This window comes from Chiloscyllium punctatum, chromosome 22 (genome assembly GCF_047496795.1).
Source record: "Chiloscyllium punctatum isolate Juve2018m chromosome 22, sChiPun1.3, whole genome shotgun sequence".
Taxonomy (NCBI): domain Eukaryota; kingdom Metazoa; phylum Chordata; class Chondrichthyes; order Orectolobiformes; family Hemiscylliidae; genus Chiloscyllium; species Chiloscyllium punctatum.
In genome coordinates this window covers 13,377,317-13,394,480 of record NC_092760.1, presented here as the reverse complement: position 1 = coordinate 13,394,480, position 17,164 = coordinate 13,377,317, and the positions used below count along the sequence as shown (strand labels likewise).

Sequence of the window (17,164 nt, the reverse complement as noted above, 5' to 3'; positions counted from 1 at the left end):
GTCAGTTTCTTAGACTAATGTCTCAGGAAGCATGCTGACTGCTAGGCAACTAACACCTCATTCCAACACTCTCCAAGCCCATTACCTGTGGATAGCAGCAGCTCAGTTTCGGAAGATGCTGGGTTGATCTATGGAGTTCAGCAAGTGTCCTATCTGCATTCTTCAGAAGAACACAAACAATAAATCACACAGCATGGAGATGTGCAACCTCAATGAAGAGATAACTTCAGACAAGATGCTGTGGTTCAGTGGAGAGCTACAGTGGCCAGTGAAGAGGGAGGGTGGAAGACACAAAGAAAATTCTGAAGAATTTTAAACCAAAAGCTTCAAAATTAAAATTCATTTTTAAAAAAATTCTTTACATGCCATTCATGCATCACAATTTAATAATTCTACGTCGGTTGCCAAGTGCACAAATAACAATTATTGCTGCCTTTTCCTCTGGGTTGACAGTGACTGTGTGGGATTGTAGTTGGATATCTGTGACACCATGTCTCCCAGGCACTGGCCCTGAAGTGAAACATGAAAGATCCCCAGTCACAATGATTTACAGGTGGAAAACTTCAGGGAACAACGTGCAGCTACATTTTTTTTCCTCAGCTGCTTGACTCACAAAGCCATGCTTTAAGGGCACAAAATTCTGGGTCGTTGAAAGAGAAGGGGTATGGTTAAAATGCCTCTGAGGTTATACTAGGTTTCTTGTACACTGAGCTCTATCTCTGAGCATAGCTGTACTTTAGCATCTCTCTTCCTGTGTACATTGAGATGCTTCCTCAGGTGCTGAGAGACCCTAAAGGTCTTTCCACATTTGCTGCAAGCAAAGGGCCGCTCTCCAGTGTGAATTCGTTGATGTTTTTTCATCTCCTTCAGCAGGGTGTAGCCCTTATTGCAGTAACTGCAGGCATATGGTTTCTCACCTCTGTGCGCCCTCAGGTGTGCCTGGAAACAGGCAAAGTCATTGAAGCCCTTTCCGCACTCACTGCACAAGTACTGCTTGACCCCTGTGTGGGTATAGCGGTGGGTATCCAGGTAAGCTGCCCGAGTGAATGATTTACTGCAGTCTGGGCACTTATAGGGCCTTTCACCCGTGTGAACTCGTAAGTGTCGGTGCAGCTCACCACTACCTTTGAACTGCTTGCCACATTCAGGGCACTCCAAACCCCCAAGGCCCTGGTGTGTCTGGAGATGGAGCTGGAGGCCAGAGGGCTGTTTGTACGACTTGTTGCACATCACGCAAACATGAGTTTTTCCTTTCAGGTGGATCTTCTGGTGTGCCCGAAGGTTGGCCATCTGAGCAAAACGCTTCGCACAGATTAGGCACACGTGGGGTTTCTCCCCGCTGTGGATGCGTACGTGGATGCGGAGATCCCCTGGTTGCACAAAGGCCTTCTCACACTCCGCACACTTGTGGGGCCGCTCATTTCGGTGGTAGTCCATGTGCAGCTTGAGGTGTTGGAGCCGCTTGAAGGACTTACCACAAAGCTCGCATGTGAAGGGTCGCATTGAGGTGTGGGTCCGGCAATGGTCAAAGAAATGGCCCCGGCGGCTCGTACTGTAAGGGCACTGTCCGCATTTGTACACCTTCTTACCACCCTGGGACTGTGAATCTTCTCCTCGGCTCATCACACTCCCAGCTTCATGTGCAAGGGCAATCGCTGTCTCGTCCTCTTGAACTTCTTCACCGACATCCAACACCAAAACATTCAGATCTGGACACACAGCAAACAAAAAAAAAAGTTATTTTCAAGTATCATTTTCATAGGAACATTGGAGCAGATGTCAACCTCTCATCCACTTCACCTCATTTTTTCCATAAATCATATCTGATCAATAGTTCTTCCTCACTCACTGCCTTTGCTCCACATGTCTTGATACCTTTGCTCTCAGTCTCAGCCTTGCAAACTTCAACTATCTCAGCAATCCACCTTTTTTAGAGAAAGTATCCAAGATTTCCATTACCCTCGGTGAAAAATTACTTTCAGGTTTCCCTCCTGACTCTTTTTTTAACAATTATATCATTTAAACTACTTCCATGTCTGGGGAATCGAGAATATCTAAACCTGCCCTATCAAATCATTCTATTATTTTTAAAAACTGGATTAGGTTACTTCTCAATTATCTGTTCCTTTATTCAGTTTCAGGAACACATCAGGAAATGTTTCTGCAGATTTTCTCTCTTTAAATGGATATCTGCTGGTACTCACAATGTTTGGGAATGCTGTGGAGGAATTATTGTAAATTGAATTTGCACTGTTTGGGACCAGAAAGCTACAATACAGAGGAGAAACAAGGAATACAGGTAACTGGAAGAGACAAATAGCACAACAGAAATAAACACATTCAAAAGTGGAAGGGATCAGACATAGGGTAAATTCAAGATAGTCTAAGGTTCATACTACACTTACACAATAGCATGACAAATAGACTAGCTTGCTGTCTTTACTGCAGAGAACCTTTGGAGGAGATTCGTCAAAGTTATTGAGAATCATTCGGGTTTTAATGGATTAAATAGGAAAAATCTGTTCTAGTAGCAGAGGGTTGATATTCAGAAAACACAGATTGGCAAAAGACCCAGAAGTATCTGGAGGAAACACTTTTTAAATCAGTGTCTTTTTTTACTGTGTTATGGAATTCCATGACCTGGAATGCACTTCCCAAAATAGTATAAAGAGAAGATTCAATAGTATGTTTTAAAAGTGAACTATATTATTAATTGAAGGGGAATAATGAACAGGGCCAAGGGAAAGAGCTAGTGAGTGGAATAATCCAGATACTTAGTGAAAAATCTTGCACAGGCATGAAGACCAGATTACTGAGTCACTACATCATGGGGTGTAGACAAAAACTGCACAGAACAGTGCACACACAACAGATTGATTCCACAAAGCATTAAAATCAGGCCCAACCACCTGCCAGTTCCCCTCTAAGTCACTCAATGTCCTGACTTGGAAATAGATTGTCATTCCTTCACTGTCACTGGGTCAAAGTCCTTGACTTCCCTCCCTAACAGTAGTGCGGGTTAACCTACAGCATAGGGACTACAAATGGTCAAGAAGGCAATTTATCACTGCCTTTACAAGGGGCAACTAGGGACAGGTAATAAATGCTGGCCCAGCCTGTGAAGCCCACATCCCATGAGAGGTCAAAAAGAAAAGCCATTAAGGGCTGGTTGAAAAAGTTAACATATTCACTACTTCAGTGAAAACCAAAGGGTTTACATTTATACAGTACTTCAGCACATCACAAAACACTTCAAAACCAATGAAATAATTTAAATATAGTCAGTGATGTAATGTGGAGAAATCCAGCAGCCAATTTGCATATAAGGTCCCACAAAAAGGAACATTGACCTGATAATAAGTTTCAGTGATGTTGGCTGAGGAATGGATTCTGGACAAGACAATGGCCAACACCTTTCTGATCTTCTTTGTTATAGTACTGTGGAATGTTCTATATACTTTTGAGAGAGCAGACAGCAAAACCAACACTGCCCCACTCCCTTGGTACTGCAGTGAAGAGTGTTTAAATTTCTGCAGTGGGACTTTCATCCACAAAACACTGCCATTGAGACAAGGCTGACACTTTGTCTCATTCCAAATTCAATATCAGAAGGCAGTAAGTGCCAGATGTCAGATAACATTGCAAATTTGACATACAGAAGACACCAAATTTAAATTACAGCATGGAAGAGGTTTAAGTCATCAACATTTTGTGTTCGCTACCTTGGCCTAACTGTCTTTGTTAACGTTTGGGAGAAGATTAGTAGCTCGGGTGCTCGTTGTTGTGGTTCTGTTCGCCGAGCTGGGAATTTGTCTTGCAAACGTTTCGTCCCCTGTCTAGGTGACATCCTCAGTGCTTGGGAGCCTCCTGTGAAGCGCTTCTGTGCTGTTTCGTCCGGCATTTATTGTGGCCTGTCTCTGCCGCTTCCGGTTGTCAGTTCGAGCTGTCCGCTGTAGTGGCCGGTATATTGGGTCCAGGTCGATGTGTTTGTTGATTGGGTCTGTGGATGAGTGCCATGTCTCTAGGAATTCCCTGGCTGTTCTCTGTTTGGCTTGCCCTATAATGGTAGTGTTGTCCCAGTTGAATTCATGTTGCTTGTCGTCTGTGTGTGTGGCTACTAAGGATAGCTTTGTTAACATGTAGACAAAAGAAATGAATCTCCCAAACAATTTTGATCGCAGAAAACACTAAGCCTTTCCCCTCCACATCTATTCATGGAATAGAATCATAGAATCCCCAGAGTGTGGTCATTTGGCCCATCGAGTAAACACCCACCCTCCAAACAGCATCCCACCTACTAATCCTGTCCCTGTAACCCTGTATTTCCCATGGCTAATCCACCTAACCCCCAGGCATCTTTGGAGTGTGGGAAGAAACTGGAGGAAACCCATGCAGACATGGGGAGAATGTGCAAACTACACACAGACAAGTCACCCAAGGCTGGAATCGAACCACTGAGAGGCAGCAGTGCTAACCACTGAGCCACCGTATTGCTCAAAATTCCATTAAAACCATTTACTTACTGCCCTCCACTTTGGAATCCCTGGTCTTTGATACACTCTCCAAGGCCTCATTTTTATTAACATCATCAAACCACACCAGCAATGCCGATCCCGGCTCTATAGACTTGCATACACGGAGGTACACCAGATCCTTGTACAAGAAGGGAACTGCATTTTGCTCAGTACTATTCCTTGCAGAGTTGGTATATCTGAAAAGTCAAAGATTACAATCACTGAAAATGCAGAAAAGGTTTCAGTACAAATATGTCAAAGAGAGGAGGAAACTAACACTAAGAGACTGCAGTCTGACAAAGCTGAATACATGCAATGCACAAAATATCATAAAATGTTCTCCATATCCTACCTCATCCAGTTTGATTCAGACTCCTTAATCTTACATTTTGACACAACGTGGTGCTTCTACATTAAAAGAAAATAATATGAAAAGAAAATAAAAAGAAAATAAGACTATGATCAATTCTAAACAATTCTAATCATAGTTAGATAATATAGATAATATAGAAGTTAGATAATATAGATAAATAATATAGAAAAGTAAAAATACCTGGAGTAGCATCAAGATGCAATATGGTAAAAACAAGGACTGCAGATGCTGGAAACCAGATTCTAGATTAGAGTGGTGCTGGAAAAGCACAGCAGTTCAGGCAGCATCCGAGGAGCAGGTAAATTGACGTTTTGGGCAAAAGCCCTTCATCAGGAATTGGGCTGATGAAGGGCTTTTGCCCGAAACGTCGATTTTCCTGCTCCTCGGATGTGCCTGAACTGCTGCGCTTTTCCAGCATCACTCTAATCAAGATGCAATATTCCAACATATTGAAACTCTGAATGAGCTTTAGTTGGAGCATAACATAGAACATGCTTCTCTGGATAGTGAGGTCCTATTCTCAACAATGCCATGATAGGGCTGAAGCCACGCAATGTCCACACTGAAGGATTGTTGGGAATACTCTAAAACAAATATGCATTTGGGAAACAGAGGACAGTTGAATTTGGACAGTTGTACTTTCTGTTTCTTTTTTAAAAAAAAGTCATTTGACTTTAGAGAACCTGCTAAGCAAAGTTCACCGAGATAAGAAATGCAATTTACTTTCATAAGTATTGTAAAAAAAAATATAACTTTTGGAGAACTAGGCAGCTGGTTGTCAAGCAGCCTTCTGTGGTTCAGAATTCTGTTTTTCAGGCCTAGCAGTCAATGAAGAGACACCCCAGAAGCTGCAGTCTCTGTCCTAAAATCCTGTGGCCTAGAATTTCTTGGGAATTTGACAAGTTTCCAAATACTAATGTTTCTGCCTCCCAGGTAAAAGTTGAAGGAGCAGACTATGATCAATTCTAAACAATTCTAATCATAGTCGATTAGATCAAAACTGGCCAATTGTCATTAATCCACAGCTACCTGCAGTCAGTTTTGTTGAGCAAAGGTGAGAGATCAAAGCATTTTATCTTTTATTTCCAGACCTTTGGCTCACAGGAGTTCCCTATTTGTCTTTTCCTATAATTTCTACAGACTTGTCTGACTCGGTTGCATGTGCATGAGACTAAGTGGACATAGGTGTGAACCAGAGTTTATCACTTGCTTAAAGAAGAAATTGTTTTTCATTAAAAAATTGATTACTTTCAGTTCATGAAAGAAGCCTGGTGGACATTTTTTTTAAACATTGGTAGTTTTACTAAGGAGAAGCAATTGGCCATTTTGCTAAACAGATTAGCAAAATTATATCAATAGTGCGACTTGATCATCAGTGCATGCTGCTATAACAGCATGGAATACTTCAAGGACAATCACTTATTTTGCCCTTCTCGGAGGCCTATTCAAGAGTAACACAAAGAATTTGGGGTCAGTCAGTGCTGTCTCCTTACACACAGAAGAAAGACAGACTTTCTTAAATTGAGTCGGATACACCATTTTCCCCACTAAGGGATTTTTAAATCCCACACGCAGCAAAGCAAATAATAAGAGACGCTTGCCCATTGTTTAATCAAAGGAAGAAGGAAAATCATAAGATGACTAGTCTCTGGGCAACTCTTACACAACTCCAAGTGGTAAAAACAATGACTGCAGATGCTGGAAACCAGAGTCTAGATTAGAGTGGTGCTGGAAAAGCACAGCAGTTCAGGCAGCATCCAAGGAGCAGTAAAATCAACGTTTCGGGTAAAAGCCCTTCATCAGACACAACTCCAAGAGCCCATCTTTGGCAAAGGCACAACAGCAGTACACCTGTACTCGAGTCAAAAAGACGTGAATGGATCAGTGATGCCCAGATGAAATGTGAACACATTTGTTTGCTAGGTAAGAAAAATTTCATGTTTCTACATCATCAAAAAACTTACTAGCCAAGAATGCAGAGCAGATCCTTTAGATTCATTATCAAAACCACCTCCGCGCATAGGACCAAAGATAGCTCCTTTAGGTATTGTCTTCATGGTGCACCAAACTCCTAGTCCTTGGTTGGGATCCTCAGAAGGGCCCAATGCCAATCCATATGGAAGTGAATTCAGTGTCTGATAAGGTATCCCATGGGCCATGGGGCAATCTTTGATAAACAATGGAGATGCATGTACAGGACATGTACCGACAAAGTATTCCTGACAGTCTTCACAAACTAGAAGACAGAAAAAATAAAATGCATTTTTACAAGCAAGCAACCTTCACAGTAAAGTGTAGAATTTTCATAAATGAATTTCTAATACAGAAATAGTGCTCATATATTCAGTCTTTTAAAATAAAAACTATTCTTTCAGTTTATCCAATGACTATATAATTGGAGCAATGACTGTGAATCATTTCATTCAGGTGAATCCGCCAACCATCTCCCTAACGGACAACAGCAACCAACCTCCCTATAATACCATTTCACCCAATGACAATAGACCTTCCATTATATTACCAATGAGTCACCGTTTATATCCTTATACAGCCTTGGTTCAAATATGGACAAAAGAGCTGAATTCCAGAGGTGAGGTGAGAATGACAGCCTTGACATCAATGCTGCATTTGACTAAGTGTGACATCAAGGAGCCCTATCAAAATTAGAATCAATGGGTATCCAGGAGCAAACTCTCCAGTGGTTAGAGTCATACCTGGCATATAGGAAATGGTCACAATGTTGGAGGTCATTCATCACAGCTCAATGACATCTCTGCAGGAGTTCCTCAGAGTAGGATCCAGGCTCAACCATTTTCTTCTGCGTCGTCAATGACCTTCCCTCCATCATAAGGTCAGAAGTGGGGATATTCGCCAATGATTGCACAATGTTCAGCACCGTTTGTGACTTCTCAGATACTGAAGCAGTCCATGCTCAAATACAGCAGGATCTGGCCAATATCCAGGCTTGGGTTAACAAGTAGCAAGTAACATTTGCATCACACAAATGCCAGTCTACGAACATCACTAATAAAGAGATAATCTAACCACCGCCCCTTGACATTCAAATGATGTTACCATCACTGAATTCCCCACGATCAAGATCCTGGGAGTTATCACTGACCAGAAACTTAACTGGACTCACCACATAAACAAAGTGGCAACAGGAGAAGGTCAGAAGCTAGGAATATTGTGGCAAGTAACTCATCCTGACTCCCCAAAACTTGTACACCATGTACAAAGCATAAGTCAGGAGTGTGATGAATAATCCCCACTTGCCTGGACGAATGCAATTCTAACAACACTCAAGAAGCTTAGCAGCATCGAGGACAAAGCAGAACATTGATTGGCACTACTTCCACAGGCATCCACTCCCTCCTTCATTGACGCTCAGGAGCAACATTGTGTACTATCTACAAGATGCACTGCAGAAATTCACACAAGACCTTTAGACAGCACCTTCCAAACCCTCGGCCACTTCCATATAGATGGACAAGGGCAGCAGATAAATGGGAACACCACCACCTGCAAGTTCCTTCCAAGCCATTCACCATCTTGACTTGTAAGTACCTGTATATCACCATTCTTTCACTGTCGCTGGGTCAAATTCCTGGAATTTTCTAACGGCATTGTGGGTCAACCCACAGCAGGTGGACTGCAGCAGTTCAAGGCAGCGGCTCACACCACCTTCTCAAAGGAAACTAGGGACAGGCAATAAATGCTGGCCCAGTCAGCAATGGCCACATCTCACAAATGGATAAAACAACATGAAGGCATGAGCCTCCAGCACAGATATCAATCAAGTACAGAGTATGATTCTGCTCTTACACAAACTATACACTAAATCATAGAATTGGTACCACACAGAAGGCAGCCACTGAATGCACTGTGGCTCTCTCAGAGTAAGAGTATCGCACCTCACACCATTCCTCTGATTTTCTCCATAACCTTGCACATCCTTTAATTTCAAACCATCTATTCCCTTTCAAATGCCTCAATGGAACCTGCCTGGCAGTGAATTCCAGACCCTAACCAATCAGGGTGTGAAAAGGTTTCTCTTCCAATTACTTTTGCTTCTTTTACTAAACAGTTAAATCTATGCCATCTTATTTAAACCTTATATAATTAAACCTTTTCTCTCTGTTTATGTTGTCCAGATTTTGAATACATCAATCAGATTTCCTGTTGGCCTTCTTTTGTCAAAGAAAGACACTCTCAACTTCTCTCTTGATTTTTATAAGTAAATACTTTATTCATAAAACCATTCTTCTAAGTGTCTTCTACATTCTCTCCAATGCCTTCACATCCTTACTCAAGTGCAGCGCCCAGAAGTGGATACAATGCTTTAACTGAAGCCAAACTAGTATATTATGGGCGACGCGGTGGCACAGTGGTTAGCACTGCTGCCTCACAGCGCCAGAGACCCGGTTTCAATTCCCACCTCAGGCAACTGTCTGTGTGGAGTTTGCACATTCTCCCCGTGTCTGCGTGGGTTTCCTCTGGGTGCTCCGGTTTCCTCCCACAGTCCAAAAATGTGCAGGTTAGGTGTGTTAGGTGAAGGGGTAAATGTTGAGGACTGGGTCTGGGTGGGTTGCTCTTCGGAGGGTCAATGTGGACTTGTTGGGCCGAAGGGCCTGTTTCCACACTGTAAGTAATCTAATCTAATTACCCACGTTCATCCAGTCCTCCTTTCTCTTGTACTCTATAGCCCTATTACTAAAGCTGAGGATGCTGTGTGCTTTATTAACTGCTGCCTCTAACTTGCCACATTTAGGCACATCTACACCCAGGTCCCTCTGCTCCTGTATACCTTTTAGAGTTGTACCTTTTATCTTAGGTGGTCTCTCTGTGTTCTTTCCAAAATCTTCACACTTCTCTACATTGAATTACTTCTACCAACTATCCTCCAACCTGACTAAATCCTTTTGAAATTCTATACCATTCACATCATAATTTACAATGCTTCCACGTTACATAGTTTGAAACTGTGCCCTGTTGCCCAAGGTCTACATAAGTAATATCATCAGAAAAGGCAGGCGTGTCCACATTGGCCCCAGGAATCTCCACTACAAATCTTCCCCAAGCTACACTCTTTCCCATTTTCCCATCACACAGCCAACTTCCTGTTCATGTTACTATTGCCCCTTTTGTTCCATGAGCTCAAACTTTGCTCCAGTCTTTTGCGCAGTTCTGTTTCAAATGCCACTTGGAAGATCATCAACAGCAATGCCCTGATTAACCCTTTCTGTTAACATCCATGGTGGTTCTCCTTAATTAAATAGCATTTATTCACAAATTCTGTCACAAATCATTGATTCTTGAAGTCTCCCAATCACTGAAGTTAAATTGACTGATCTGAATTTGCTGGTCTTATCCTTACTTTTTTTATGAACAAAAGTTTAATGTTTGCATTTCTCCAGGCCTCTAGCATCTCAGAGTATAAGGAAAACTGCAAAATTATTGCCAGGGTCTCTGCAGTTTCCATTTTTACTTCTGAGTATCCTGCCATTTCTTGAGTCAGGTCTCAGTTATTGACACACAATTATATATTCACTTGGCAATCTGCATCTGCAACTCACTCATCTTACTTAGCACACTCCCCATGCCTTGCCATACATGTACTGTAATCTTAATTTAGACTTCATCACTTTCTGTCTTACCCTGACCCCACTAGCATGTGATATTGTTTCAGAGTATGGTACTCCCCTCTGATATAATCTCTTAATTCAAAAATGCTAAATTAGATTTTGCTTGTCCCAATAGCTCAAACAAAACACCCTGTAAGGAATTCCGTCCCAATTCTGTCCAGGTGCAAGCTATGAGACCTGTAAAGGTCCCATCTTTTCCACGTGTCCCAAGAATCTAAAGCCCTCCCTCCTGTATCAGCTTTCCAGCCACAGTCATATCCTCCTATACTAATACTAATACTAATTTGTGCATAGCACTAGAAGTAATCCAGAAACAACTGCTTTTGAGGTCTGCTTGCTAATTTTCTACTTAGCTCTCTCAATTCTGACTGCAGGACATCCCGCTTTATACCCACCAACGTTGACCATGACTGCTATCTGTTCACACTTTACTCTCATGAGATTCTACTCTGCAGTCAAAGAAATGCCCGTCTGTTCCCACATGAACCAAGTTCACTGCCACACTCAGTCTACGTCTCATTCAGGTGTAGTTGGCTGACTATGTGTCCTTATGAAGTGGATGCACTTTTCAAAAGAGAATCACTAGCTAATGTTGTGGAGAGGTAATCCCAATTAGAATTCCCTTTTCCTTTCTACAGATCAGGTTGCTGACACTAACAGTGATGTTTCTACTATCAACAAAGTTGATATAATCTAGCGCAAAGACTATAGACAAAACCTGGATTTTCCATGTACAACAAGCAGTTCAATACCTCATTGAGTCTCAAAGTTAGGTTATTTGAACTGAAGAAATCTGAAGAATGATTCTGCATTCTATTGTTGATCAGTAGTATATTGGTACTGCTGGATGTTGGTCCAGAATTAATAGCCAGTGGTCTAGCTTGAATTGTCTGTAGCAAGAGATAAACTGTTGCATTTGACTCACATGCTGGAATGCTAACACTAAGCCCAAAGCTCACTCCAGGTTTACTGATGTTAAAAAGCAATGCGAGTAAAGTCTAGTGTACAATTCTGAGATCTCAGCATACCAGATCCTGAAAGAGAAGTCACTATTGATACATACACAGCCGTTCCTTCTCTGGCTTTGATGTTTCAGTGTGTACTTCTATTTCCTTTGACATGACGTAGGCTTTTCTTTTTAGAAACTGGAGCATGAAAACCTGCAGAAAATAAAAGATTTGAATCTTCTAATAACCATAAACATTTCGCAGAAAAGCATTGAAGGAACACTGAGAAACAACCAACCTGCCTTCCACTATTGAATGTTGACCTGTGACTTCCGTTTGCTACAGAGGATTATATCCAAGCTTGCAAACAAGGTGAATCCCAGTCGGCTACTTTCCTATATACACAGCTCGATGAAAAAACCATGGTCCGAAGATCCCAGCCAACAATCCTCTCTTTTCCTATGTTATGCAATATAACTGGTCATTCACTGAATGCTCTTCAGCTTTTTATCTAACTTCTACGTGTCCTCCTCTTAGTCTGGCTCATCCATTTTTAACTTTATTTCTCACTTTTTCCACTTTTACACTAAAAAAGAATGCAGTGCTGAACTCTTTAAACGTATTTTTTATTTATTTTTCTACTTCTGTAACTAAGATTTTATACCTTGGTACTTTGTACCCAAGATGGTGCTACATATGGTGACATTGCACAGTTTTCACTGTACTCTTGTAATCTGCACTTGAGTATGCGTGATAATAAAACCCAAATCTAAATCTACATTAGCCACTCACTGAAATGTTGTTTCAGCAAAGTTTCCACAGGATAGAGAGAGGGATCAAACCAATCAGTTCAAGTGCAGTTTGTTTCAATATGCACTTGATTCGCAGAATCAGTTTCTGGAAAGTATTTCTCAGCTTAACTGATTCAAAATGGAGAATTTGTATGATGCCTCCTGCTAGACACGGTCAAACCAGACATGGATACAAGGAAAGGATGCAAACATCACATAAAAAAGATTAGTATAGTTTAGTGTCGCAGCCACAGCTTTTCATTAAAAAAGTAGTAAAACAATGAGAAAATTTGAAATTAAAAAAAATGCTGGAAGTATTCAGCAAGGAAGGCTGCATCTCTAATGTTTCAAGTTGATGATCTTTTATCAGACCTGTTCAGTATTTCCAGTTTTTCTAATTTATAACAGCTATTTATTGTTCACTTCTTACTCATAAGGCAAACTTGATAACTAAACATTTATGATTTATTATTATTTATTGTTTCACATGTTTGGCAGTTAAGAGACCAAGTCATAGTGTATTGCAGAGGTATTCCAGTGATTTAAGACAAGGAAGATTACACTAGGACAACTGTTAAGACCAATAAGCCAGCTTAAAATGTAGAATAACAAGATTCATTTAAATAAGTCTCCCAACATACTGTACCATAAAAATGTCTTCAATTAATTAAATATCAATGAAATCGTACCCGATCACTTTGTGAACCTATGCGCTTGTCACAGAGAAAAGCTGCAGTGGACTGTGAATTTAAAAGGAACAACAGCCCTCTGACTTTTATTATTTTTCTTCCTAAGTGTCTGATTGCCGTCAGTTCTCTTCCTCCTGTTTACATTCTTAATGACTCTACACAATACTTCCAACTCCAGCTCAAAATTGTGGACCTCTCACTGTCCTTCCATCCTCATAGATACTGCAAGGTTTTTTTTAAGAAAAATCCACATTGGAGTCAATTACCGCTCCTTTATCTCTGCTAATCCTTCCATTTATCTATTTCAATCTTACTGCCCTGCCGAGCAAGTTCTACTTAGCGTATATGTTAGCAGTGTGACAGGAGCGAGGATATTAAAAAATGAAAATAAACAAATACATCTCAAAAGGGAGCAGTGGCAACAGAACACAAGCTGGGAATAGTGAAACAACCACCAGCAAATACCGCAATATCATAAGATATAAAAGCAGAATCAGGCCATCTGGACTATCAAGTACGCTCGATCACGGCGGTAATGTTACTCTCATGTCTTCTTCCCATAACCATTGATCCCCTTACTAATCAAGCTCCAATCTATGTTTGTCTCCACAGATGCTTCATCTTCTAACTGAAGAAATTCCTCCTCAGCTCAGTCACTCTGAGGCAGTGCCCTTGGGTGCTAGTCTTTCCTACGAGTGGAAACATCTTCTCCAGATCCACGCTATCCAGGCCTCTCAGTATTCTGTAAGTTTCAAATCAGACTCCCCCCTCCCCCCAATTTTTCTAAACTCCATCAAGTACAGACCCTTCCTCAAAAGACAAGACCTTCATCCCCAGGATCATTCTCATAAATCTCCTCTGGACCTCCTCCAAGGCCAGCTCATCCTTCCTTAGATACTAGCCCAACACTGCTCTCAATATTCCAAATGTCGACTGATCAGAGCCTTACATTGCCTCAGCAGTACATCCCTGCTCCTGTATTCTAGACTTCTTGAAATGAATGCTGACATTGCATTTGCCTTCCTAACTGCCATTGTATCTACATGTTAACCTTAAGGGAATCCTGAACTAGGAATCCCAAGTCCTTTTGCGCCTCAGATGTCCAAAGCTTTTCCCTATTGAGAAAATGGTCTACATGTCTATTCTTCTGATCAAAGTGCATAAACTTACACTTTCCCACACTGCATTCCAAATGCCACTTCTTTGCTGACTCTCCTAGCCTATCCCAGTCCTTCTGCAGCCTACCTGCTTCCTCAACACTACCTGAGCTTCCACCTATCTTTGTGTCCTGTGCAAACTTAGCAACAGTGTCCCTAGTGCCTTCATCCAGATCATTCATGTATAATACAAATAATTGTGGTCACAACACTGGCCCCTGCAGAATAACACCAGTCACCGGCTACCATTCTGAAAAACAAACTTTTTCCCCACTCTCTGCATTCTGCCAGTCAGCCGAATCCTCTATCCATACCAATGCCAATGCCTTGCCCTTAGCACCATGGGCTCACCTTATTGTGGAAATCCAAACTGGTCACATCCACTGGCTCTCCTTTGTCTAGCTTGGTCGTTACCTTCTCCAACAGATTTGTCAGGCATGACCTCCAATTTTACACAAACCCTGAATGACAGAATGTGAAGGATATATTACAGTAAAATATTTGTTTCCACCCTCAGAATGTATTTGAATTTATAAGCACGAGTGTTTAGTAATCATGTGCATTGTACTGCGTCCATTCTGTGCATCCCTCGATAGCACATTCAGCCAACTGGCTTCACACCAAAACAATGCACAGCTGCATTGACAGTGTCAGATTCACTGCCAGGAATCATCTATTATTATTTACATAAACATTATTTCAAGGATGCCTTCTAAAGAGATAAAATAACCTTCTTCTCCAGACTTGATACAACTCAATATTCAACATTTACATTAAAACATCTCCGAAGAACAAGCTCACCTCTCCCACACTTCGGTTTCAAAGGCCTCCCGTCACGGAAGCTTCCCCGCGGAGCATTTTGAGGATTGTAGTCCTCCCCAGCGGGATGTTACATTCCGCGGATACGTTAGGGCACGGAGGCGAAACTACAATTCCCAGAAGGCGGCGCGGCACATCGCCACCTGCGCTTGCGCATTGAATATTGTGCGTGATTGTTAATTTGGATGTGGGAAATTCATATCATTCCTATCATTGCAGATAGGACTTTCACCTGATTTCACATTCGTTCCGAAATAAATTCACATCTGGTAATGTCTTTAAATTTGGAGGTGTATCTGAATACAAATTCGTTTTGAGAAAGAGTGGGAGTCCAAGATTATTTTTAAATTTAAATAAGAGAAATTATAATGACATGAAAGCTGAGCTGGCTAAGGTGAACTGGGAAGTTAGCTTCAACGAATAAATCAATAGAATTGCAGTGGTGGACGTACTCAGGGGATATGTCTCAGAACCTGTAGAATTCAGATGATAAAGAAAAAATCCAAGTGAAGGAATCACTGTTCACACTTCACTAGAAAGTAAAAATATCAAAGATAGGCATATAATGCAAAGGTGGTTGGCAGGTTAGCGGATCGGACAGAATGTTGAACAAAAAACTGAATTGTTAAAGGAGTATGAGAGAAAACTAGCTAAAATATAAAAATAGTATTTGCATTTTGGTAAAACAAACCAGGACAGCAATTACACAGTTAATGGTGGGGCTCTGGGGAGTGTTGTCGATTGGAAAGAGACCAAGGGGTGCAGGTACATAATTCCTTGAAAGTGGCGTCACAGGCGGACAGGATAGTGAACAAGGCATTTGACACGCTTGCCTTCATCGTACTATTTTTATATTTTAGCTAGTTTTCTCTCATACTCCTTTACCATTCAGTGTTTTGTTCAACATTCTGTCCGATCAACTAACCACCTTTGCATTATATGCCTATTTTAATATTTTTACTTTCTAGTTAAGTGTGAACAGTGATTCCTTCACTTGGATTTTTTCTTTGTCATCTGAATTCTATATGTTCTGATATATCCCCTGAGTATGTTATGAGGACGGCATGTTATGGCTGTACAAGGTGTTGGTAAAGCCACATTTGGAATACTGCATACAATTTTGGCTGTCCTGCTATAGGACAGATGTTATTAAACTGGAATGGGTGCAAAACATATTTACATAGCTGTCACTGAGACTGGAAGTTTGACTTATGTAGAGATGCTGGGACACTTTTCCCTAAGTGTAGGAGACTGAGGGATAACCTTACAGAGATTTATAAAATCATGAAGAGCATAGTCAAGGTCTTTTCCCCAGGACAGGGGAATCCAAAACTAGAGGGCATAGGTTCAAGGTCAGAGGGGATTTAAAAGGAACCTGAGGGACAACCTTTTCACACACATATATGTGTGTATATGGAACAACCATATACATAGACACGTACACATATGTGTGTATATGGAATAACCTGCCAGGGGACTGGGATAAAGTAAGGAGTGCGATGCTGGAATTCCTGCTGAAGGGCATATGCCTGAAACGTCGATTCTCCTGCTCCTCAGATGCTGCCTGACCTGATGTGCTTTTCCAGCACATTTTTTGACTCTGCCAGAGTATGTGCTAGAGACAAGTACACTTATAGCCTTGAAAAGACAGATGTTACATTTTGGTAAGGCAAACCAGGACAGAACTTATACAGTTAATGGTAGGGCCCTGGTGAGTGTTGCTGAACAAAAAGACTTATGAGTCGAAGTGTGTAGTTCCTTGAAAGTAGAGTCACAGTTAGGCAGTGAGGTGAAGAAGGCATTTGGCATGTTTGCCTTCACTGGTCAGTGCACTGAGTACAGGAATTAGGACATCATGTTATGGCTGTACAGGACATTGACGAGGCCACTTTTGGAATATTGCATACAATTCTAGTTGTAGAGAGGTTTAAGAAGATTGAGGTTGGGGATTAGGTTGAGGTTCTGGATGTAGGTTTGCTCACTGAGCTGGAAGGTTCATTTCCAGATGTTTCGTCACTCTACTTGGTAACATCTTCAGTGGACACTAAGTGAAGCACTGCTGATGATTCCTGCTTTCTATTTATATGTTTGGGTTTCTTTAGATTGGTGATGTCATTTCCGTTTCTTTTCTTAGGGGTGATAGATGGGGTCTAACTCGATGTGTTTGTTGATAGTTCCGGTTGGAATGACATGCTTCTAGGAATTCTTGTGTATGTCTCTGTTTGGCTT

At 41.4% G+C, this 17,164-nt stretch overlaps 1 protein-coding gene across 2 annotated transcripts; it reads right to left on the bottom strand.

The window, feature by feature from the left end:
* Positions 1–325: 325 nt before the first annotated feature.
* LOC140493410 (uncharacterized) lies at positions 326–15,027 on the bottom strand. 2 transcript variants are annotated; one of them, XM_072591814.1, is made up of 7 exons: positions 14,918–15,027; positions 14,468–14,577; positions 11,596–11,692; positions 6,852–7,123; positions 4,867–4,922; positions 4,524–4,711; positions 326–1,709 (listed from the first exon to the last, which is right to left on the bottom strand). In XM_072591814.1, exons 3-7 carry the CDS (start codon positions 11,684–11,686, stop codon positions 691–693), a joined length of 1,626 nt encoding a protein of 541 aa, XP_072447915.1. In that variant the 5' UTR covers positions 11,687–11,692; positions 14,468–14,577; positions 14,918–15,027; the 3' UTR covers positions 326–690. The 2 variants fall into 2 exon arrangements, with proteins under 2 accessions (XP_072447915.1, XP_072447916.1); XM_072591815.1 differs by lacking the exon at positions 14,468–14,577 and having other exon boundaries at positions 14,918–14,963.
* Positions 15,028–17,164: the final 2,137 nt, after the last annotated feature.